This window comes from Capsicum annuum, chromosome 9, assembly GCF_002878395.1.
Source record: "Capsicum annuum cultivar UCD-10X-F1 chromosome 9, UCD10Xv1.1, whole genome shotgun sequence".
Classification (NCBI taxonomy): domain Eukaryota; kingdom Viridiplantae; phylum Streptophyta; class Magnoliopsida; order Solanales; family Solanaceae; genus Capsicum; species Capsicum annuum.
In genome coordinates this window covers 36907868-36930319 of record NC_061119.1, presented here as the reverse complement: position 1 = coordinate 36930319, position 22452 = coordinate 36907868, and the positions used below count along the sequence as shown (strand labels likewise).

General features: G+C 34.0%; 1 protein-coding gene across 1 annotated transcript in view; it reads right to left on the bottom strand.

The window, feature by feature from the left end:
- Window positions 1–1943: 1943 nt before the first annotated feature.
- LOC124887054 overlaps window positions 1944–22452 on the bottom strand; it is a 40067-nt gene continuing 19558 nt past the window's right edge. The window contains exons 4-7 of the mRNA XM_047396223.1: window positions 13936–14009; window positions 10930–11019; window positions 3766–3922; window positions 1944–3657 (exon numbers count right to left, since the gene is read on the bottom strand). Coding sequence (XP_047252179.1) covers window positions 3472–3657; window positions 3766–3922; window positions 10930–11019; window positions 13936–14009 — 507 coding nt within the window. The 3' untranslated portion in view covers window positions 1944–3471. The remainder of the gene's footprint in view (window positions 3658–3765; window positions 3923–10929; window positions 11020–13935; window positions 14010–22452) is intronic.

Here is a 22452-nt window from a genome sequence, read left to right as displayed (position 1 = left end):
GAACTCACGATCCAAGTACTAAATAATGTATTATTTTATGCTGATAGAAGGTGGAATAACACATAAATAATTAACTGTTGCATAATTGATATCTACATAAAATAATATATAAATTTCTTCATAACTAATAATCTCTATATTATTAATGCGTGCATAATTCTAACTAACTATCAAACCACGGTTAAATTATTTAATTAAAATGGATGGTCTGAACATTCCAACCTTGAGAAACAAAAACACTTGACATTATAATAATGTATATTTACTATTAATATACCACCACATAGCTTGGTATCAAGAAAAGTCCAATTCTTTCATCATTGATTCATTTCTGTAACAGGGTGCCACTAATCCTGGTTTTCAATTTTGTTCTGGGATTATGTTTTGGATTCAAAGGAAACAAAAATTCCATTAAATTATTAGTATTGGTGATACAATTATGGAAAAGTGAAGCATTAGTGGGGGAAAAAGCTCTCTACTTTTGGGCTACTCCCATTGAGTTGAATGATGAAGGTTCTGCTGGCCATACTTGTGAGTCTCTGCCAGCATCTGTTTGATTCCGGTATCACCTTAGTTGTCTAATACTCCCACCATTTCAAAAGAATTACCTAGTTTGATTTGACATAAAATTCAAGAAACTAAAAAAGAGTTTTGAATCTTATAATCTTAAATTAAAGTTATGTCAAATATATCAAAATATTTTTTAAACTTATAATTTTAAATATATCATGTGAAAAAATTATTTTTTTAAACGAATTAAAAAGAGAAATCGATCGAAACGAATAGAATAATTTTTATTTCATTTGGCCTCTTATATAATCATTATATGACAACCTGCCCACCTTTATGACATCTACTAGGACATGTGTAACCATGTCCAATTGAAATCGCGCAAATACGTGATCATTTTAGGAAAAAAAGTATTAAGTATTCTCTTAAACTTTGATTATAATTTTAGTAAAAGTTCCTATTATCCTCTTGAACTATTTTAAAATAAAATATATATAGAATTAATAACTTAAATGATTACTCAACTTATCACTTTTCTTTCAGAAAGCCACTCAACTTTATTTCTTACTTTAAAATTCACTCAACTTAGGGTTCTTATCTCATAAAGTCACCCAATTTTGATTTTTACTTCAAAAGTCACTTAACTATGAATATTTTAGTCACTCAACCTATTTAATTAATTATTTTTATTAAAATTTGCTAACATGAAATTTTATTTAAAATCAAAATTCTAAAAAAAAAAAGAAATCATTTGAACCATATTATTACATGTTTACTTTATATTTAATTCTCCAAAATTTTAAAATATCCTAAATAGTTATATCAATTCACTTATAATATTAATTTTTAAGATTTTCAGAATCATATTTATTTAGCTGATTAGATTTAAATAACTTTCAATGCGATACTTATTTACGAAATTGATTTTTCAATCATAATGCAATTTTTTGTATTACCACTTGTATAATATACATATGCATCAAATAAATACAATAAATTATATTCCTAATAAGTTGATAAAAGGGAACGCTATAGATTTTAACTAAAATGATATGATATAAAACGTCAGAAAATGTTACTAAACATTAGTAACATTATAATATATACACTGCAATGAGGTAAAATTAGCAGTAAAAATTATACAATCAAATGATTGTGATTTTAGGATATTAATTGAAGATCTATATGACTATGTATACTTTAGAGTATAGAGTAATCATTGGACAAGAACATCGCGAAAAATGGTCATAAAATCAAAATTTTAAGAAATTAAAAAGATATTCATTTAAATCATTTAAATGAATATTGGATATGAGCGGGTCACCAAATTGATTGTTTAAATAAAAATATTTTTTGTTTCTTAAATTTTTTATTTTAAAATAAAATTACATGTTAGCAAATTTTAATGAAAAATATCAATTAAATAGCTTGAGTGACTTTTGGAGTAAAAATTAAAGTTGAGTGACTTTCTGAGAAAAGAACTCATAGTTGAGTGAATTTCTGAGAGAAAAATCATAAGTTGAGTGACCATTTGGGTTATTAACTCAATATATACATTCGTAAGTGTTAGGTGGCAAAGAGTGCATACTCACTCTCTTAGAAGGCATACAGGAGATTAAAAAAAATCTATTAATATTAACATATGTCATTTATTGATGAACTTAGTTATATGGAAACACTAAGAGATTGAAACTCAGAAGAACAAAGAAGAAGAAGTTGAGAAATATATATTTTCACAGTTGAACTAATGAAACAGTATGCTTACTCTATAAGCTGCATGGTCAATATATAGACTATTTACTGTCCTAAACTCTAATGTATCTTTCAGCTAATCTAACTGACGAAACAGCTATAACTAATTACTTGTAGCTCACTAATTACAACAAATTAGATAAATTATATTTACACACCACTTGCATCACATTATTCTACACTTCTCCTCAAGCTAATGGATGAGAACCGATTTTTCATTCCTAGCTTGTTAACCGAATAATGATATTGAGGCTTGCATACAGTTTTAGTTAGAAGATTTGTCATCTGCTCTCTTTTATCAATATGTTGAGTTGTAGTGAGTTTATCTTGAATCTTCTCTATGAAAAAAATTACAATCAATATCAAAATTTTACTTCTCTCATGAAAAATAAGATGGGTTGTAATCTGCATAACAACCTTGCTGTCACAAAATAAAGTCACAGGCTTCTCAATATCAAATCTTAGTTCTTTAAATAAACCAGTTAACCAGATTATCTTAGTCATAATAATTGTCATGCTCCTAAACTCAGACTCTGCAGAACTTCTGGAGACTGTCTGTTGTTTTTTAGATTTCCATGATATAATTGTTTCTCCTAGCTTGATATCATAGGCAGTTACATATTTTATTACTTCAACAAAAAAACCCCAGTTTGAATCACAATAAGTTGTGAGCTTCATGTTACCATTAGTAGGCATAAGAAGTCTAAGACCTGGAGTTCCTTTGATATATCTGATTACTCTAATAGCTGCATCCATATGAATTTGCTCGGGAGCATACATATGCTGAATCAAAGCTTAAACCATAAAATACAAATCAGGTCTAGTCTAGTGAAATATATAAACCTCTCAATTGTTCTTTGATACATGCTTTTATCTTTAAGTAGTTCATCATAAGACAAACTTTCAGGATTGAATGCTTTATCATACTCAACTGATGTTAGCTTTCGACTGAACTTAAGTAGAGTACCTGTAGGTTTACTTTCTGCTAACCCCATATCTAAAACTAGTTCCAAGGCATACTTTCTTGATATATTTGAATTCAATTCTCACTTCTAGCAAACTGAGTACCAAAAAAGTACTTAAGTTTACCTAAATCTTTTATTTTAAACCTAGACTATTGATCCCTTCTCACCTTTTGAATGTAAATTAAGTTGCTTCCTGTTACTAAGAGATCATCAACATACACTAGAACTATAATCAAAGCCCCATTCACATCCTGCATAAATAGAGAATAATCATAGTGAGATGAGTGAAGACTATAGCAATAATTGCCTCAGTCAACTTTAGGTTCCACTGTATAGGGGCTTGTTTCAAGCCATACAAAGACTTGTGAAGTTTACATACACTGACACCAACACCTGAATACTCCCCCTGGCGTGAAAAGCCCTCAGGAACCTGCATATACACATCTTTAAGGAGGTTACCTTTTAAGAAGTGCATTGTGAACATTCATCTGGAATACAAACCAATTGGAAGAAATGGCTAAGGCAATATTGCTCTTACAGTAATTATTTTTGCAACTGGAGAGAAGGTCTCAGCAAAATCAGGACCCTTTTGCTGAGAATAGTCTTTGGGAACAAGCCTGGCTTTATACCTTTCTACCTCTCTTGAAGCATGACACTTAATCTTAAGCACCCATGTGCAACCAATAGAAACCTTACTATGTAGCAAGGAAATAATAAACAAGGACTTATTAGTCTTAAGTGCGAAAATTTCAGCTTCTATAGCTTCAACCCAAAGAGGATCCTTATAGGCTTCAGCATAGGATTTAGGTCCAATAGCAGCAAAAAAACAGCAAAAAAAGTCTGATAGAAAAGTTGATGATGTTCATTAGAAACATAGTACTAAGAGGATAGATACAACTAGAAGGTTTTAAGGGAACAACATAATCTGACATCCAGACAGGTGGTTTAGAAATTTTAGAAGATTTTTTAGGTAGAGGAACAGAAGTAGGCAGAGAAACAGATGATACCTATGTAAAATCCAAAATATGATTAAATGGAGTGGACTTAGAAAGAGAAGAAACAAATACAGGAAAAGGAGGAGAAATATGATCATCAATACATAAGTGCAAAATAGGAAAGAGAGGAGAAGGAATTGAAGATATTTGTTTGAAAGGAAAATAATTGTAATACCCTGTATATTTCTAAGCTAGAAAATGAACCATTGTAACTATGTATGAAACCTCCTACCCCGTCATTCATATTTGAGTACATGACTTACAATGAATATCCTAGTGATAAGAGAGCTTATGATGTTTTAAGCGTGTTCATAAGAGTCACTTAGATTTAGGCAAGCTAAGAGCTTTTGAATCCATCAAGTTTTAGTATTTAATTTCGCAAGAGTCATCTTTGAATAAGAATAACTTGATGTATATATGGTATTCTGGTATATTTAGAACCAAATTGTAGAGGATTGAATTAGCTTTCCAATGATACCAATTTTACCAAAATCCAACATCCGAGCAAGAAGTTATGGCTTTGCAAAGTGGAGTGCGTCGCCTAACAAATTGCCTAAGGCTACTGGAATAGTTATTCCATAAGTTGTGCAACGCACAACCTAAATTATGCCATAAGTTGTGCGACGCACAACCTAGCTTATGCGATAAGTTGTGCGCCGCATATCTTATGGACCAAGTGACGTAAACACCCCATTTTTGAGTTATTTTAAGGGTAGAATGGGTATTTTCCACCCCTCTATAAGCCTATAACATGGGATTTAGCCCCAATTCAACTAAAATATAGTCACTTCTCTCAAAATTCTCTTAATAACAAGTTAGGGTTCTCAATTGGGGATTCAAATTCAAGAAAATTCCTTCGTAAATCTTTGCGGAATTAAGAACTAAGGTATGCATAGTGTTCATTCATGGATTTCTTTCGTCCATGAAGCCCAAAATCAAGTTTTAACTTATGGATTATTATATTCATGCTATGGGTTGATTGTGTTCTTGTGGTTGTTGTTGTATGATTCTCAAGTTGGAATCTTTATGTATTTTTATGAAAATATGTTAGCATGTGAGTTGAAAATCATGAATTTTAGTTGGTTATGATATGTTAATTTGATGATTATGCCATGCCTTAAGCCATGCAACCTAAGTGTTTGATAAAATTTCTAAGAGACTAGAAATTATGTAATATAGCTCAATTGTGATTTATGTGATGGATTCATATTTTACCCTTGTGTTCAAATGACTCTCATGCTATTGATGTGAAATGTAGATATTTTTTGGAATACTCATGATGTTAGAGTATGAAATTTTGACATTGAGTATACTCATTCCTACCATGTACAAGATTATGATAACCATGTACTTTATGAAATCCCCAACTTATTGTATTATGGATTGTTAATGTTGGTCATATATTCAAGAATGCCATGCCTTGTTAGTTTCCTTATATTGAGTCCTGGGGATACTTGTACTCGACAATTTAGCTGTGTGCCTAGAGCCAGTGTCATGTTTTCACGATATCCACAGTCAACCCATGTTCAGTAGAATTCAGTCAGTCATGTGACTCAGGAAAACTCAGTAAACTCAGTAATCCCAGTAATCTCAGAAAGCTCAGTAATTCAGTAATCTCAGTAGTATTCCATCAGTCAAAAAATTTAATGAACTCAGTCCAGTTCAGTTAATCATGTTCAGTGTCTATTCAGATGGGAGTAGGATTTAGTACCGAGCGAACCCAGTGATGAGGACACACACTGACAGTTGAGAGTGTGATCCTTAGAAGCAATCCTTGCATTCTAGAACTATGTAACCAGCATAGGTTGAGACATCAACACTGACAGATGAGGGTTGATGAGGTGGATAAATACTGTCAGATGAGGGTTCCACCGTTCTTTTTTGGGGATACTGCCAGATGAGGGTCACCCACAGCTTGTCTTTACCAGTGGCGCGGTATTGACACCCTTCTAATTGGAGTTATATATTGTACCCCAACTCAGCTATAATGCATTATTTGGGGTATGTCCGTTAGATGACTACTTCCCACAGCCTCAGTCTCAGTAAAAGAACTCAGATAGTCCTTCAGATTTCAGAACTGTTAGATATAGTTAACTTAACACAGTACGAAACTCAGCTAGTTCCATCAGAACCTAGAATGTCAGATACAATCACTCAGTATTAGTTATATCAATTATTAGTAACTCCTGTTATCAATAATCAGACTCAATAGTCAGTACCATCACGAATTCAGTTACAGTCACTTATTCATGCATGCATTTTCACGTTCATGTTATACAGTCAGTTAGCATTATTCATTCATTTAAACCCTTTGCATTCAGCGTACCTCACATGCATACCAGTATATTCAATCGTACTGATGTATTTGTGCTATGGTGTTTTATTCGATACTACAGGTTCAAAAGCACAAGCTCCAGAGCATCAGTAGCATTCCAGTTTCAGCAGTAAGAGTTAGCAGTGAGTCCTCATCCTTCAAAGACATAATCATTACTTTATTTCTTCATTACTTAGTTTATTTCAGTAGTTGGAGTTAGTTGGGGACATGTCCCATCAACTCCTTATTCAGACAGTTCAGTTTTAGAGATTTTTCAGACTACAATATGTTTAGACAGTTTTGTTTCATTTTGTTTTGGTATTGATATACCGTACTTTCAAATGTTATGTTTTATCAATTTTGAACCTTATGACTTTTCAACCTTTATTTTCACATTTATACAATATATTATGTAGTGTTCAGGTACAGATATCAGTCATGGGTTAACTTGTGGCCCTTCGGGGTCATGAGCGCCGTGTAACTATTTGGGTACCAAATTCTGGGAATTACAAACTTGGTATCAGATCCTAAGGTTCAATAGTTCCCTAGGAAGTCTGAAAGCCGCATCTAGTAGAGTCTTGTGCATGGGTGTGTTGTGCACCACACTTATGGACAGGAGACTATGAGATATTTTAGGAATAGTTTCCTTCTTTCAATATTCATGTCGTGCCAGTGAGCCTAAGCTCAAATATAGACTCCCAGTCTAATCTATTTTTCCATTTCATTTACTGAATATGTCTCCCAAAAACGGCAAACAAAAAGAGAACCAAAAATCAGTTAGTACCTTCGCCCATTCAGGCAGATTCCCTGGAGGAGCATGCCTTTCATGGAGAATTTAGAACCGATTCCCTCACTTTATCTTACTCAGTAGTAACTCACTCATAAAATTACCAAAGAACTATAAGGTATTATACATGAGCTTGGAACATGGCACTAACATTGGTTTGGATTTTGTATTACATGATGCTAGGACAAAAAGGTCATCTATGTTGCATTTTCTATTGAAATTTATACAAGTCAAACCATATTCATCTACTTCAATATGAAACCAATTACATTTAAATAGTACAACACCAAATCAACCCCAATAATCTATCTCGATGATATCTTAAATAACTCCATAATAGATAACCATTACATCGATAGGATTTGGGTCTCTAGCACTAGCAAAACTATCTGTTGTTGCTGACAAAGTCACTCTACTATTTTGAGTCTTGCCTGGGACGTCTCATGTCATTGTATGGAATCGATATCCATTAATGAAATATCTAGTATATCTTTAAGACACAAAATTAGGCCCTATAGCTAGCCATCTTAAATGATTTGGAACTTCAATATTTTGAACTTTTTCTTAAACCAATCACCAAATTCTCGATTATGACTCTGTGTTTTTACCCATGCATTTCCTCTAGTATGATTATCAACTAAATTCTTATGTTCCTTGCCGGCATGTATTGCAACTTAAATCAATAATGATGTAGATCAATGAAATTTAAGCAAATTATGATATCATATAGAGAAAGTTAAAATACAAATAACTATTTTATCTTACTTGATAAATGTCTTTACTTGTCCATCTCCAGTATTAAACAAAGCATAACGATGTGCTTCAAACCACTAGTGATTATCTAGAATAAAGTCTTGCCTTTTATTTTCTTCTTACTTCCAATTGGATGAAATGTCTTAGGAAATACAGGTGAAAAATCCCTCTATTTGAATGCCCTTATCATCCTTTGTTGGATACCTACTAAATTTTATCTTCACCCCATCTAGAACAAAAATTTAAATATTTTTCAGCCAAAAAACTCTCTTCTATTGATTCTTTAGGGGTATTTCAATTGAGAACAAATTCCTCGAAGTAACATAGATTTTCTTTATTAGGATACATATGACGCAAATGAGTCGGGCCCCCAAGCTTAATTTTATCTACTAAATAGATAGGCAGAAGTGTCATTATATCAAAAAAGAGAGGAAGAAAAATCTTTTCAAGCTCACATTTTATATCTATGATTTCTGCCTTCATTTTATCAGGACCACTTCTTTTGACCTTACTATATAAAGGGAAGCCCAGTGCCCTAAAGTTATCGTTATGCACGGTGTTCGGGGAAGGGCCCCACCACAAGGGTGTATCATATGAAGCCTTACCTTGTATTTCTGTCAGAGGCTGTTTTCAAGGCTTAAACCTGTGACCCCTTGTCACATGGCTCTAAAATAATTCCTCAACCCAATCAAGGTCAAAGACACATTCTTGGGTAACACTTTCCTAACTGCAACCTGGAGCAAGTGATGCATTATGAAATGAGCATCATGGGTTTTCTTATCTCGATACTTTTATATCATCTATCTACACTCAACTTGATATATTAGAGGAAAATCCTTTTGAAAATTTGACATCTAATAAAACAGTGACAACCTTTTCTCCTTCAGTTTTATAGAGAAACAAGCTTTAGCCAGATGAACTTTTCCACTATTATCATATTTTATTGATTGAAGCTCTTTGATTATCCCCATCTCATGCAAGTTATAGCAAAAATTTACATGATCTTTGGACTTTCATCTATATCCAACAAAGTATCAAGCAAACTATCACAAAAATTCTTCTCTATGTGCATCCGATCAAGGTTGTGCCGCAATTTATGTTGTGGCCAATATGACATTTCAAAAAATATGGATCTTTTTTCTGAGGACCATCACTATTTCGCTTTTTTTTTTGGCCCTTTCCAAAAAAATTATTGAATTCATGTATCTCTTTATGGACTTCTTCACCTGATAAGGGAGTAGTGTAGCTTTATGCTCATCTCTACCATTAATGATTTTTTATCTCTTTGATATGGATGATTAGGGGGTAATAATGTTCGATGACCCAAGTAACACATCTTACGACTGTGTTTGAGATATTGGAATCAAGTACTATTATTAAAAGTTGGGCATTTCCATGCCCCCTTGGTGCTCCATCCAGAAAACATTGCTAGTTCTTGAAAATCACTAATTGTCTATACTAAAGCTCTACACATATTAAATGTTTGGTCAGTTTTAGCATCAAATGTATCCATTCCCACCCTTCATAGTTCATTCAACTCTGGAATAAGCGGTGGCAACTATACATCAATATCATTTCCAAGAGATGAAGGACCTGGAATAATCATTGATAACATTACATACTCTGTTTTTATTCATATCCACGGTGATAAGTTATAGTTCATTAACATAATTGACCATGTGCCATGAGAAATACTCATTGTTCTAAATGGATTAAACCTATCTCTTGAAAGACCCAATCTAACATTACGAATATCTTTGGAGAAGTTGGGGTGCATAGAATCAAAATATTGTCAAGCTTCCTCATTAGCAGGATGTCTTTGATTTCTATCTTTGGGTCATTCAGTAGCATGCCATCTCATAGCTACACATGTTTCAGAACACATGAATATTCATTAACACTTCTTGGATGTGGAATATTTATTGATGAAACCCCTTTTCCATGCAAAACCCATTGAGTGTGTTTAGGAGAAATCCATGACCAAAAAAGTGATCCTCCACCATATCTCGATAATGCCAATACGATTAAAGCACAATCTACAAAGACATAATATTTTATTTCCTAGAGAAGCTCATTCAAATGCCTTATTGAGAAAATCCTTGACTCTATTTTCGTACACATCCGTGGATCTTGGGAGATACATCCAACTTTTATCTCCAATATCCATTAAATAACCTATGCTACAAATTTAAAATATTGAAGCAAGAAAATCTTGAGTAAGTCAGTATCAACGTACAAACAAAATCATTAGGTATGTGAAATAATTTATATAACATATATTTAATAAAGAATAAAATAAAAATAATTCTCATTGTTTAAACAATTGGACCTAATCCTCTAATATATGATAATTTCAAAGTGTGTGCTGTTCCAACCTAAAAGTTCGTAAACACTAGTCATAGCAATTAAAGAATGTACAATCAATTGACCTCTTAAATATTAGTACTATCTGATTTCTCTATAAAAAAGAGACCATTTATTAGCACAAAATTAATGCACACGAACATATTTTCAAACTCTAATAACTAACTTACACAACTAAGCTAAATTAAAAGGACTGATCAAACAGAATAAATAAATTAGAATCAAACCTTAAAATTGATCAAATAGATCACGTAAAGTCGTATGTTAAAGAATAATAAATATTAAACAGATATAAATAGATACAAACCAGCCACTTGCAATGACACACAACACTCTAGGATAAACATCCAAGCATATGAAGTCAAAAACAAAAAAAACAATTCTTCATTATGTAGAAGATCTATAGGTATGAGAATATTTTCTGTTTTCACAATTTCAAGTAACAATTTCAAGAGTAAAACTAACATGTGAACCAAACATAATAGTTACCTTTGATAATTGCAATCAGGTACTCTTTCAAACAAAAGCAAAAAGATAGTGTAAAAATGAGAACTGCAAAGCCATGAAGCAGACAGATACCTGCATTAACCAATACATTACAAATCACCATCACATTTTTTTAAAAACACATAACCTTCCATAAAATTTTTACACTTGAAAATAACCTCTTGATATAAGTCACAACAAGAATTAAAGGTCAAAGACAAATGTTATCCCGTAAATCCAATTAATAATTCTCGTATGAAGTACATCTCCAAGAAATTATATAGAAATATAGAGAGTAGAATCAAATAAATAGAAATAACCAAAATAAAAATTAAAAATTAACTCAAATAAATTCAAATAGTCCATAAAAATGATATTTGTCTGAGCCAAATAATCAGTCTATAAAAGTAAATGTAAAAGATAAGAGAAAATAATATTAATTGGGAAGGTAATAAATCAAAAGACAAGTATATAACCAATTCTGCTTCTTTTAGGTATCAATCCTGAAGTGATGGATGAAAAGAATATAAAAGTAGGAATTCGTAAAGACACTTATTTCTGTTTTGATTCTTTAAAAGAAATAAAAGTACAATCTTGGAGAACTGTTAATTTCCAGTTTCTGGTACAATCTAGTCCAACCAGTCTCCATTTCCTTGTAAACAATTAATGTGATAAAAACCTTTCATAAAAATGCATATTTAATGCTAAAGAAGTAACATTCTATCTTGAAAGTACCGAGACTTTAATCTTTTAAGGTGAAAACTTCAACAAAAAGAGCTGGAAGGTATTTTTTGAAGCTAAAGCAATGGACTTGTGAATTTCTTATTGAATACAAGAAAACTTAGTGTTTCATAGTCATGGAAAAAATGCTAAATTTATGGTGAATTGCTTTAGCTTCAACCTAAAGTTACGAGGGAAAAGAGGAAATTGTACCAAAACAATGACCACTTACAGGTCCATTCATATTTCTTCACTAAAATATGATATAAGAGATTTCGTTTGTCATTGAACCCGGTAGGTATTTACAAAATGGGTTTATGCAACTTTTCAAAAATGTTTAATAGTCTTTACAGTTCTCTTGGGCATGAATTAGGAAAAAAAAGCTATTTTAGAATATAATTTCCAGAAACATTGAACATTTATGCAACTAGGAATTGCAATAATTATAGAAACTAGCGATAGTTTCACATTGCAGCAAAAACTTAGCTAAAAAAGATATTTATCTACACCAACAAAAATTTAAGGGAAAAACATGTGTTTTGAAGGATAAATACTTATAGGTGAGTAAAGCAAGCTACAGCATAACTTTTCACCACTTCTTAAGAGGTTTATAACCCAAAAAATAATAGAAAAGATAAATTGATTCTGATTGCATAGAGATATATTTCTTATTGTTGATAAGGTATCATATTAGCCCCACATGTTTTGAGTACCACATACATTAATAATTATGTCTTTTACTAGCCCACCAGCAAATACTATTATAATTAGATACAAGCATTATAAGAACATGTATGTTTTCATCTAGACTACATGTTACTGAATGCACTTTAAAAGCTAACGACTATCATAAAACTGTAAAATTTCTAAAATGGATGAAAACTACACACCGCAAAGCAACGGCGAAGTGAGTTTTCATGATACATAAGTGGCTGTGATTATAGTGCCACTTCTAGAACAAGGCCATCTCAACCATATTCTCCACCCCTCGAAGCTCATCAACTCATATAATATCCTAATACACTATGTTAGAGCAATCACACATATTCGCCAGGCCAAGTTTTATGTCTATGATTTTGATCCCGTCACAGCTAAAAATCTATATTTTCATGAATTTCCTACATCATCTTTTGAAAATCTCCCTCCAAACCAAAATTTTTCCCATAAATTTCCTAATCAATTAATGCCTTTGGTTCACGCAACAATCCATCTCCGAGAGCCAGTGTGCTCTCTTGTACGCCAACTTTTCAGCGCCAATCATCGAAGAGTGGTTGTTATTTATGATTCTCTGATGACTTTGGTAGTACAGGATGTACCAGCAATTCTAAATGCCGAGTGCTACCATTTTAATAGTATCTCAACTTTCTATACGTTTTCAGCCATCTGGGAAGCCAAAGAAAAACCTTTCCACAAAAGCTTAGAGCAGTTAGTACAACATAAAATTCACAAATCATAAAATCCAAATAAAATTCACAAAATTCAATCTCCACAAAATCTAGTCTCCACAAAATCCAAATAAAATTTCTCCTGTCCCCTAAAAAATAAAAATATAATTTTTACATGCAAATTTTTTCATAGTCCTGGAAAGATGCTTGAAAAAAATACTCTCGATTATGAAAAAAAGCATATGCAAGGCAAACTAGAGATAAGAAGACCTACCTGAGAAGAAGACCTTTCATCGGAGAAGTATAATTGGAGAAAAAGACCGATTTCTTGCTCAGATAAAAATAGCAAAACTCAAATTATTTAAGAGAAAATCGTTAACTTCAAGCGCAATTGCATAAACACTTTCTTATGATCAAGAAATCATACAAGAAAGTACTATTGGTGTGAGTGTGATGGAGAAAACAACAATGTGATGTTTCAAATAACAATTTCTAGTGAAAATGCAAAAAGAAGAAAAATCCTAATACCAATTTGAGAATTTGTCAAGATCTAAACCAGTTCTTGGCCATGATGGGTATCTCAAGTTCCATATGGATCAAAGACCACCGCCTGGACCTAATCAAACAACATAATATCCCTAATGTTGGATGAATTCCGAACATATAGGATAAGCTTAAAGATATTTAAACCATGACTATAATTCGTCAACCTGAAATCGGCCAAATAACTTACCAACAATACCTAAGACCACATTAATCTAACAAATCTTTCTAAATAAAGGACCAAAATTGAATACCAATAAAGTGTCGGGACATACCCCGACTATAGACAAAACAAGTCTAAACAATCTGAGATAAAAGAGACTTAACATAAAATGTAGACTTCCTATGTATGGAAGCTCACCACTTCAATGTCAACTCATGAACTGACCACGAATCCGTATAACTGTGCAGGAGAAGTATAAGTATGATCAATTCCTGTATCGTGTGGAGATACAATATCCAAAGATGGTTAGCGAGGTGAATGCTAGCATGTAACTCAGGGATAAGAATAACATAATTCCATAATCAACAGTTTGAAACTCATACAAAATATAGTGCACATAATGAAATGCATATACATATATATATACATATACATATATATATATATACATATACATATACATATATATATACGTGAATAGATATATATATATATATGTGTGTGTGTGTGTTTATATATATATATATATATCATATGTCGGGATAGGGAACAAGGCTTAGCGTGCACTTTAAAACTTTAGCCTGGATTGTATAGTTCAACCATCATATAATAGTATCCATATGTTATATGGGACCCAATTCTCACTCCCTAGTTGGGCCCCGGTGCGTGTAGCTGCACAAATCGAAGAATAATATCATATATATGTACAGGGGACTCGAATCACCCAATCATATACTAAGGTGACTTAAGCACCTAATCATGAAATATGATATGGGGGACTCGAACCGTCCAATCATAATAATATCAATAAGGTGGACTCAAACCACCTGGTCAGAAGCAAGGGGACTCGAACCCTCAAGCCATAAGAATGACGCATCGGCTTGCATGGTTTCCAGTGTCGGTCACTCAGACCTCCACTTTCATGACTCATGTACACAACCCTCATTTAATCCCAACTAAAAAAATTATTACACATTCCCATTCATTAAACTATATTACACATTAAGGTATACATACCAACTACACTTGTAAGGTAACAACAATATGACAAAATAATTACACCACTCGGGGGAATTCATAACCCCCTTGGTTTAATTACATAATAGCTTGTTGTAACACAAACCCATAAGGTTCAATGCAATATCATAATGCAATAGTTCAAGAATAGTTTAATTCCCACATTTCTCAATACTAAAAACCAATCTCATAATATGAGGTTAGGGTCATAACTACTTCAAAAGCTACAAGTTTTGGGAAAGTCATAATTCCCTAGTTCATTCACCATACCCATGTACCCATAAGTTCAAAAACCATGTTTAAAGCATAAATAGTCATAAATAAGACATGGAAAAACATTGTTCAACAATAAGCATTCAAAACCCTCAACCCTTGTTTCAAAACCAACATTAATTTCTCATGAACAATACTTTAAAACATATGATTTTGAAAAATTAACAATGAGGAAAGAGTAACTTGCCTGAAATACCAAGTTTTATGGAAAGAATCCAACCCTTAAGCCCTTGGATGACCTACTTCTTAGAAACCCTAAGCATGGCTGCTTGAGAGAATTTAAAAGAGAGAAAGTGTAATTATGTTGAGTTATGGTTGAGAATAGGTCCCAAATAAGATTATAAGTCATGGATTGTCAGTGGGATAGGAGGTAAATATCTAAAATACCCTCTTTAAAAGTTGGAAAAATAACTCGTCAGTTGGCGACGAGTGACCTTACGATTCGTACCATATGACTTGGACCATCAAGTCATAGCCAAACCAAATCCCCGTTGGATCTTCACAATGAACCCTATGACTAGCACCCTACATCTCATAATGAGACACTACGACTTGTAGGGTCAAGTCAAAGTCTCAACAGATTCAATAGAGGCACTATACTGAATACATTACGAAATACCCTCCTTACAACTCGTTAGAAGTCTATATGACTCATTAAGTATAGTCATTATAAAGGCAGTGACTTAGGAAAATCCTTATAGGATTATTACGGTTGGGTTCTATGACCTATAAAGACACATTACGACTCATCAGGTGAGTTGTTGCTAGGGCAGAAAGCCTAGAACTCAGAAAATTTCAAAGGACCAAAACCCAGGACGTTACAGTACTGAGCGGAGCAAACTAATTGATTATATTGAAAGGAGAATACTGAATGGAGTACTGAGTGGAGCACATAAGGAGAAATAGTGTAGCACCCTAAAAGTACCTCCTGGACGCCATATGGTGCTTAAGACTATGAATAGTCCTAAGCTAACCCATAATATCTATTCAACTTGAAACCCACATAAAAAACTAAACTAACAAATATAGAAATGGAAGGTAACAATTTCATATCTTAATATAAATCTTTAACTTTGGAAACCTAAAACAAATTCCTTGAACTTAAAACATACACAGTCTGACAAGCCTCCACCACTAACTAGAGAGCCACTGGAACAGGCTCCAGTAGAACTACACATAAAGGAAAATCAAGTAACTAAAGTACTTTAATCAATGAACAAAAGTCTGATAAGTTGGATCCTCAGACTATGAGGACTCACCAAAAGTCAGGATGTAGGTAATGATACCCATCATCAATCATGCTACTGGAAATGAGCACCAGAACATACATTATAAGATAATGTAGCACATAGACGTATATGTGGGTTAGTACTTTTGGAATGTACAAAGTATGTGGGGGTGAGTGAATAAATAAAACAAGAGTTGTATATATGTAAACTTTCAAATAATGTATACTAAGTATAAGTGACTTACCTTGGACTTGAGTAAAATAAAGGCTGCAAGATCATAAAACATGGATAATGAAGCATATGAAAATCTTAGTGAGCCACAACACTTAGTTTCTAAAATCTTTACTTTTATTCTTTCTTATGAGAAATTTATCTAACCGAAATAAATAATGTGAGATACCATGGATTCCAAAGTCTTACCCACGTTGGAGAGAGCTATTCTATCCTTTCCATTGGAATAGAACCTTAACTTAACTGATCACTATACTTCATCCATATTAGGAAAAATCTTAACCTATGATGGCTTGTGGTTTTCAGGAATTTAGGATACGCTCATCTTCATTCCTTTCTTGATGGTAAATACTGCTCCTAGAATACATATATGCTCATATATAAGAAATCCACCTTAAAATAGCATAAGGGTTTATAGACTTAAAACCATTTATGCCACTCTTTACTTTAAATCATAACAAGGTGAACAATTTATGGATTTCATGTCTTATCTTAAGATAAAAAGATCAAGCTTTCTAGAATCATTCTATATTGCATATGAATGGAACTTCAAAAGGCTTAAACTTTCTTATAAATTTAATGCTTCTTCTTGAATCTTGAAACTTTTACTTTTTTTAATAGCACTTATGACAAAATATTACGCTCAATGCCCACATGGAAATCTTCCTTCAGAATCCAAAACAAAGTAATGAAATTAAAAAAACAATAGAAATCTGAAAGTTCAAAACATGAATAGATGCAACCTTTATGCATCGTTAGCCTTAAAATCACATGATAATGGTATGCTTCAATATATATGAGAATTCAAGGGATCAACCCTAATATAAAACAAGTAAATTCAATCTTAAAATCATGCTTTTTGGGCACAAGGATGTAAGATTAACCTTATTCAAAAACTCCACATACCTGAAATTATTTGACTTGTGAAGAAAACTTAAACTTTGAGACTTGAGAGATGAATTAGTTAGAAAACCCTAATCTTGTTGTTATTGAAGATGGGAGGAGAAAAAAATATTATTAATCAATTGAAGGATAGAGAAAATAATGCCTCTTTGGGGTTATAGGTCATGGCTTGGGAATTATAAGAGGGAAAAAGATGAAAAATCCCTCTAACTGAATTTAACAGAAATTGATTGCCAGTCATCACGAGTTAACCATATGACTCATATGATGAGGGTATGGGTTGGACTAGTAACTCGTAAGCATGACAGTGGCAAAGATAACACACACTGGTCAACCTATGAGTGGTAACTTATGATTCATTACTTGTTTATACAACTTGAAACAACCACTCGTATCTTGGTTAGAATCTTAAGGAACCTATACTACGTAACTCACGACCTTACTTCATATGACTCGTACCATGCTTTGATGATTTCTAAGGTCAACTCGTATCTACAACAGACTTTAACTACTCTAAACTGCCATAGGTACAACTTACTATATACGACTCTTATGTTATATGTACGACTCAATGGAATGAGTCATATGTTGTACAGTAGCTTTCAGACACGGGGTATTACAATATCTCCCTCTATGAAACATTCGTCCTTGAATGTGATTCATCTTGGATTTGAAAAAGATTCAACACCTCTGCACTAAATTTATATCCAAACTTATACCTATCGCGAGGATCCAATTACTCACAACATAAGATAGGACTTAAGAATACTTAAACAGACTTAAAGAGAAAGTATTTTGGCTGAAAATAACTATTTACCTTCTGTGTAACTAAGTTGGAAAAAAAGAGATGAGGATACTTGGTCATCATGACTGCTTCAGCTTCCTAGTTGGCCCCTTCAACCAATTGGTTTGTCCAAAGAACCCTTACTAGCGCTACTTCTTTATTCCTTATCCTTCGGACCTGCCTATCAAGTATCTCCACAAGAATCTCCTCATATGACAAGTTATCTTTGACCCAATACTCTCTAGGGGAACTGCTAAGGATGGATCTCTAATGCACTTCTTAAGCATCGAAACACGGAACACTGGGTGAACCACAACTAACTCTGATGGAAGGTTCAATTCGTAAGCAACCTGTCCTATATGCTTCCCTACATCATACAAACCAACAAATTGGGGACTTAGCTTCCCTTTCTTTCCAAATCTCATTATTGCCTTCATAGGTGATACTTTCAAGAATACCCAATCCTTCATTTCAAACTTGAGATCTCTCCTCCTTACAACTACTTATGACTTTCGATTACTCTGAGTAGTCTTCAATCTTTCACGAATCAACTAAACCTGTGCCCTAGCTTCAAGAACAAAATTTGTCCTAATCAATGCTGCTTCACCAACCTCAAACCATCTTATGGGCGACTGCCCCTACACCCGTACAATGCTTCAAATGGAGCCATCTGAATGCTAGCGTGATAACTATTATTATAGGAGAACTCAATCAAAGGTAGATGTTTATCCTAACTTTATTTAAAGTCTAAAACACACAACCTCAGCATGTCTAACAATGTTTGAATTATGCGTTCAGCCTAACTATGGTTCTATGGATATAAAATAGTGCTAAGCTTAATCGTTATACCAAGGCCTTTTTGGAAATACTGGAAAAACTACAAAGTGATTTGTGTTCCTCTGTCTGAGATAATGGATAAAGGTATCCCATGAAGTCTTACTAACTCATGAATATACATTTTAGCATAATCTTCTGCGGTATCTGAAGTCCTGACAAGAGAAAATGGGCTGATTTAGTTATTCGATCTACTATGACCCAAATTGAATCATATTGATGTCTTGTACGAGGCAACCCTATGATGAAATACATATTCACTATTTCCAACTTCCAAGTAGGGATACTGATCTCCTATAGCGTACCACTCGATCTCTAGTGTTCAACCTTAACTTACTGGCAGTTGGGACATTAGGCCACAAACTCTTCTATGTCCCTCTAAATACCATTTCACCAATAAATTGCCTGTAAATCGTTGTACATCTTTAGTACCACCCAAATGAATAGATTACCTCAAACTATGAGCCTCGGCTAGTATCCTTTCTCTCAACCCATCTATATTAGGAACACAAAGCCTACCTTGATAGCAAAGTACACCATCTACCCCTTAGGAGAAAACATCAACCATCTATTGTTGGACTACTTCTAATACTTGGCTAAATATGGGATCATTTTGTTGTTTCTTCTTCACTTCCACTACTAAAGATAATTCTGAACTGTTCTGAACTACTGCTCCCCCATCATCAATGTCGGGCAAACTACTCCTAAACGGGCTAATATATGCACCTCTTTGGCCAACTCCTATTCTTTCTCCTTTACATGAGCCACATTACCCATGGACAACCTTCTTAGTGCGTCTGCCACCACGTTAGCCTTACCCGGATAAAAGAGCACACTCATGTCGTAGTTTTCAATAACTACAACCACCCCCTATGACAAAGATTCAACTCGCACAGAGAAAATACATATTGAAGACTTTTGTGGTCAGTGAAAACATCAACATACATACCATAGATGTAGTGTCTCAAATTTTTAAGGCAAATACCACAACAGCTAACTCTAAGTCGTGAGTTGGGTAATTTTTTTGTGATCCTTAGTTGCCTGGAGGCATAAGCTATCACTCTCCTATTTTGCATCAACACACAACCTAACCCAACTCTAGAAATATCAAAATATACCATAAATTCATCTAATCCTTTTGATAAAGCTAACACAGGAGCCGAAGTCATCTATCCTTCAACTCTTGGAAACTCTTCTCACACTTATCTGGCTATATAAACTTCACTTTATTTTGGGTCAGCTTAGTCAATGGTGCGGCTATAGAGGATAATCCTTCAATAAATCTTCTATAATACCCATCCAAACCCAAAAAACAACTACTATCGGATAGAGTGATGGGTATAGGCCAGTGCTTCACTACATTAGTCTTCTGAGGATATACATGTATTCCAGCCCTTGAAATGACATGCCCCAATAAAGTAACAAATTCCAACCAAAATTCACATTTACCAAACTCGTATATAATTGGCGGTCCTTGAGGGTCTATAGTACTAATCTCAAATGGTCAGCATATTCCCCCTCACTCTTGGAATACACCAGTATGTCATCTATCTAGACAGTGACAAATATGTCCAAGTACTTCTTGAATACCCTATTTATCAAATCGATAAAGGCTACAAGAGCATTTGTCAGTCTAAATGACATAACCATAAACTCAAAATTATCGTACCTTGTTTGGAAAGCTATTTTTGGAATGTCTTGCTCCCTGAATTTCAACTGATGAATCCCTACCTAAGGTCAATCTTTGAAAATCACCGGTCACCCTAAAGCTGATCAAATAAATTATTGATTCTAGGAATGAGATACTTGTTCTCGATGGTAACCTTATTTAGCTATCTATAATCTATACACGTTCTAAGAGTTCCATTTTTATTGTGCACGAAAAGGACCTGAGCAACCCACGGATAAACACTGGGTCTTATAAAACCTTTATCTAAGAGGCCCTTCAGCTGCTCCTTTAACTCTTTAAGTTCGGCCGAAGCTATATAATATGGAGGGATGGAAATGGGTTGAGTACCTGGAAGAAGATGAATATCGAGTTCTATTTCTCTGTCTGGAGGTACCCCTGGTAGATCTTCAGGGAAACCCTCTAAAAACTCATTTACTACCCAGGCTGATTGAACTGTCAGAACTTCAGACATAGTATCATTTACTCGAACTAAATGGTAGATACACCCTTTTGATATTAACTTCCTGGCCTTAAGATAAGAGATGAAACGACCTTTGGGTGACATAAAACTACCTTCTTATTCAAAAACTGACTCACCAGGAAACAAAAACTTTACTATGCGGGTGCAAAAATCTATTTAATGCATAACATGAATGGAGAATAACATTAAAATCTACCATCTCTAACTTTGTTAGGTCCACTGGTGTGATCTTTCGAAGGACGGTGATAGGAAACTTTTTATAGGCTCAGCTAGCAACAACTGGATCACCAACTAGGGTAGAAATTGAGAAGGGCTTAGAGAGATTTTCAGGACCTACCCCAAAATTTATAGCAACCAATGGAGTTACATAAGAGAGATTCGATCCTGGGTCTAACAACATATGTATATCAAGGTGAAAGGCACAAAGTATACCAGGAGAACTCTTCTGCTCCTGACGTAATGGTAATGTATAAAACTAATTTTGGCGCTGAACGCCACCGGTACTGGATGATGTGCCCTGTGGAGGAACTGGGGGACCAAGCTGAGCTGCTGGATTAGTAGCCTGAGTTTGATAATGATCATCTCTACTTCCTTGATTAGAATATGGGCACTCATTGATCTTGTGGCCCAACTTTCCACAACTGTAGAAACCCCCTTTGCCTATCAAACACTCACCAGGATGGGTCCGGCCATACTTTGCACATGTCAGGTAACTAGGCCTCTCAACTACACTGTTCTGAGACTTGGAATTCGGAGTCCTTCCCTAATTCTCCTACCTGTTCCTAGGTGTAGGGGCACTGGCTAAAGATGGCAAAGACACTGATGAATAACCCTGAAACTGCGAACGACTTCCTTCTGAGACCTTGGCTGACTATACTCAAACTGTCCAGTCCTAGCTCTCTTCTTTCTCTTTTATCTTTACTTTAACTTTTTTGCCTCAATCTATTGAGCATGAGTCATCAACCGAGCAATATCCATATCCCTAATCAACATGACAGTCCTACAGTCCTTGACCACCAAATCAGATACCCAGTAATAATTTTACTCATACGAGCTCTAGAGTCAGATAATAACACTGAGGGATATTTGGCCAACTTAGCAAACTTAAGGAATACTTTCATAGACCTTGCCTTAAGTTTATGAACTCTTCCATCTACACTCTTCTCTTCAATGACATGCATGATCTGAGTAATCTTTCTCACTTTATCAATAAAGAGTTGAGGATCCTCATCCATATTTGATCCATGGAACTTAAGTGGATTTATCCCCATAAAGTCACGAATCTGGGCTACAG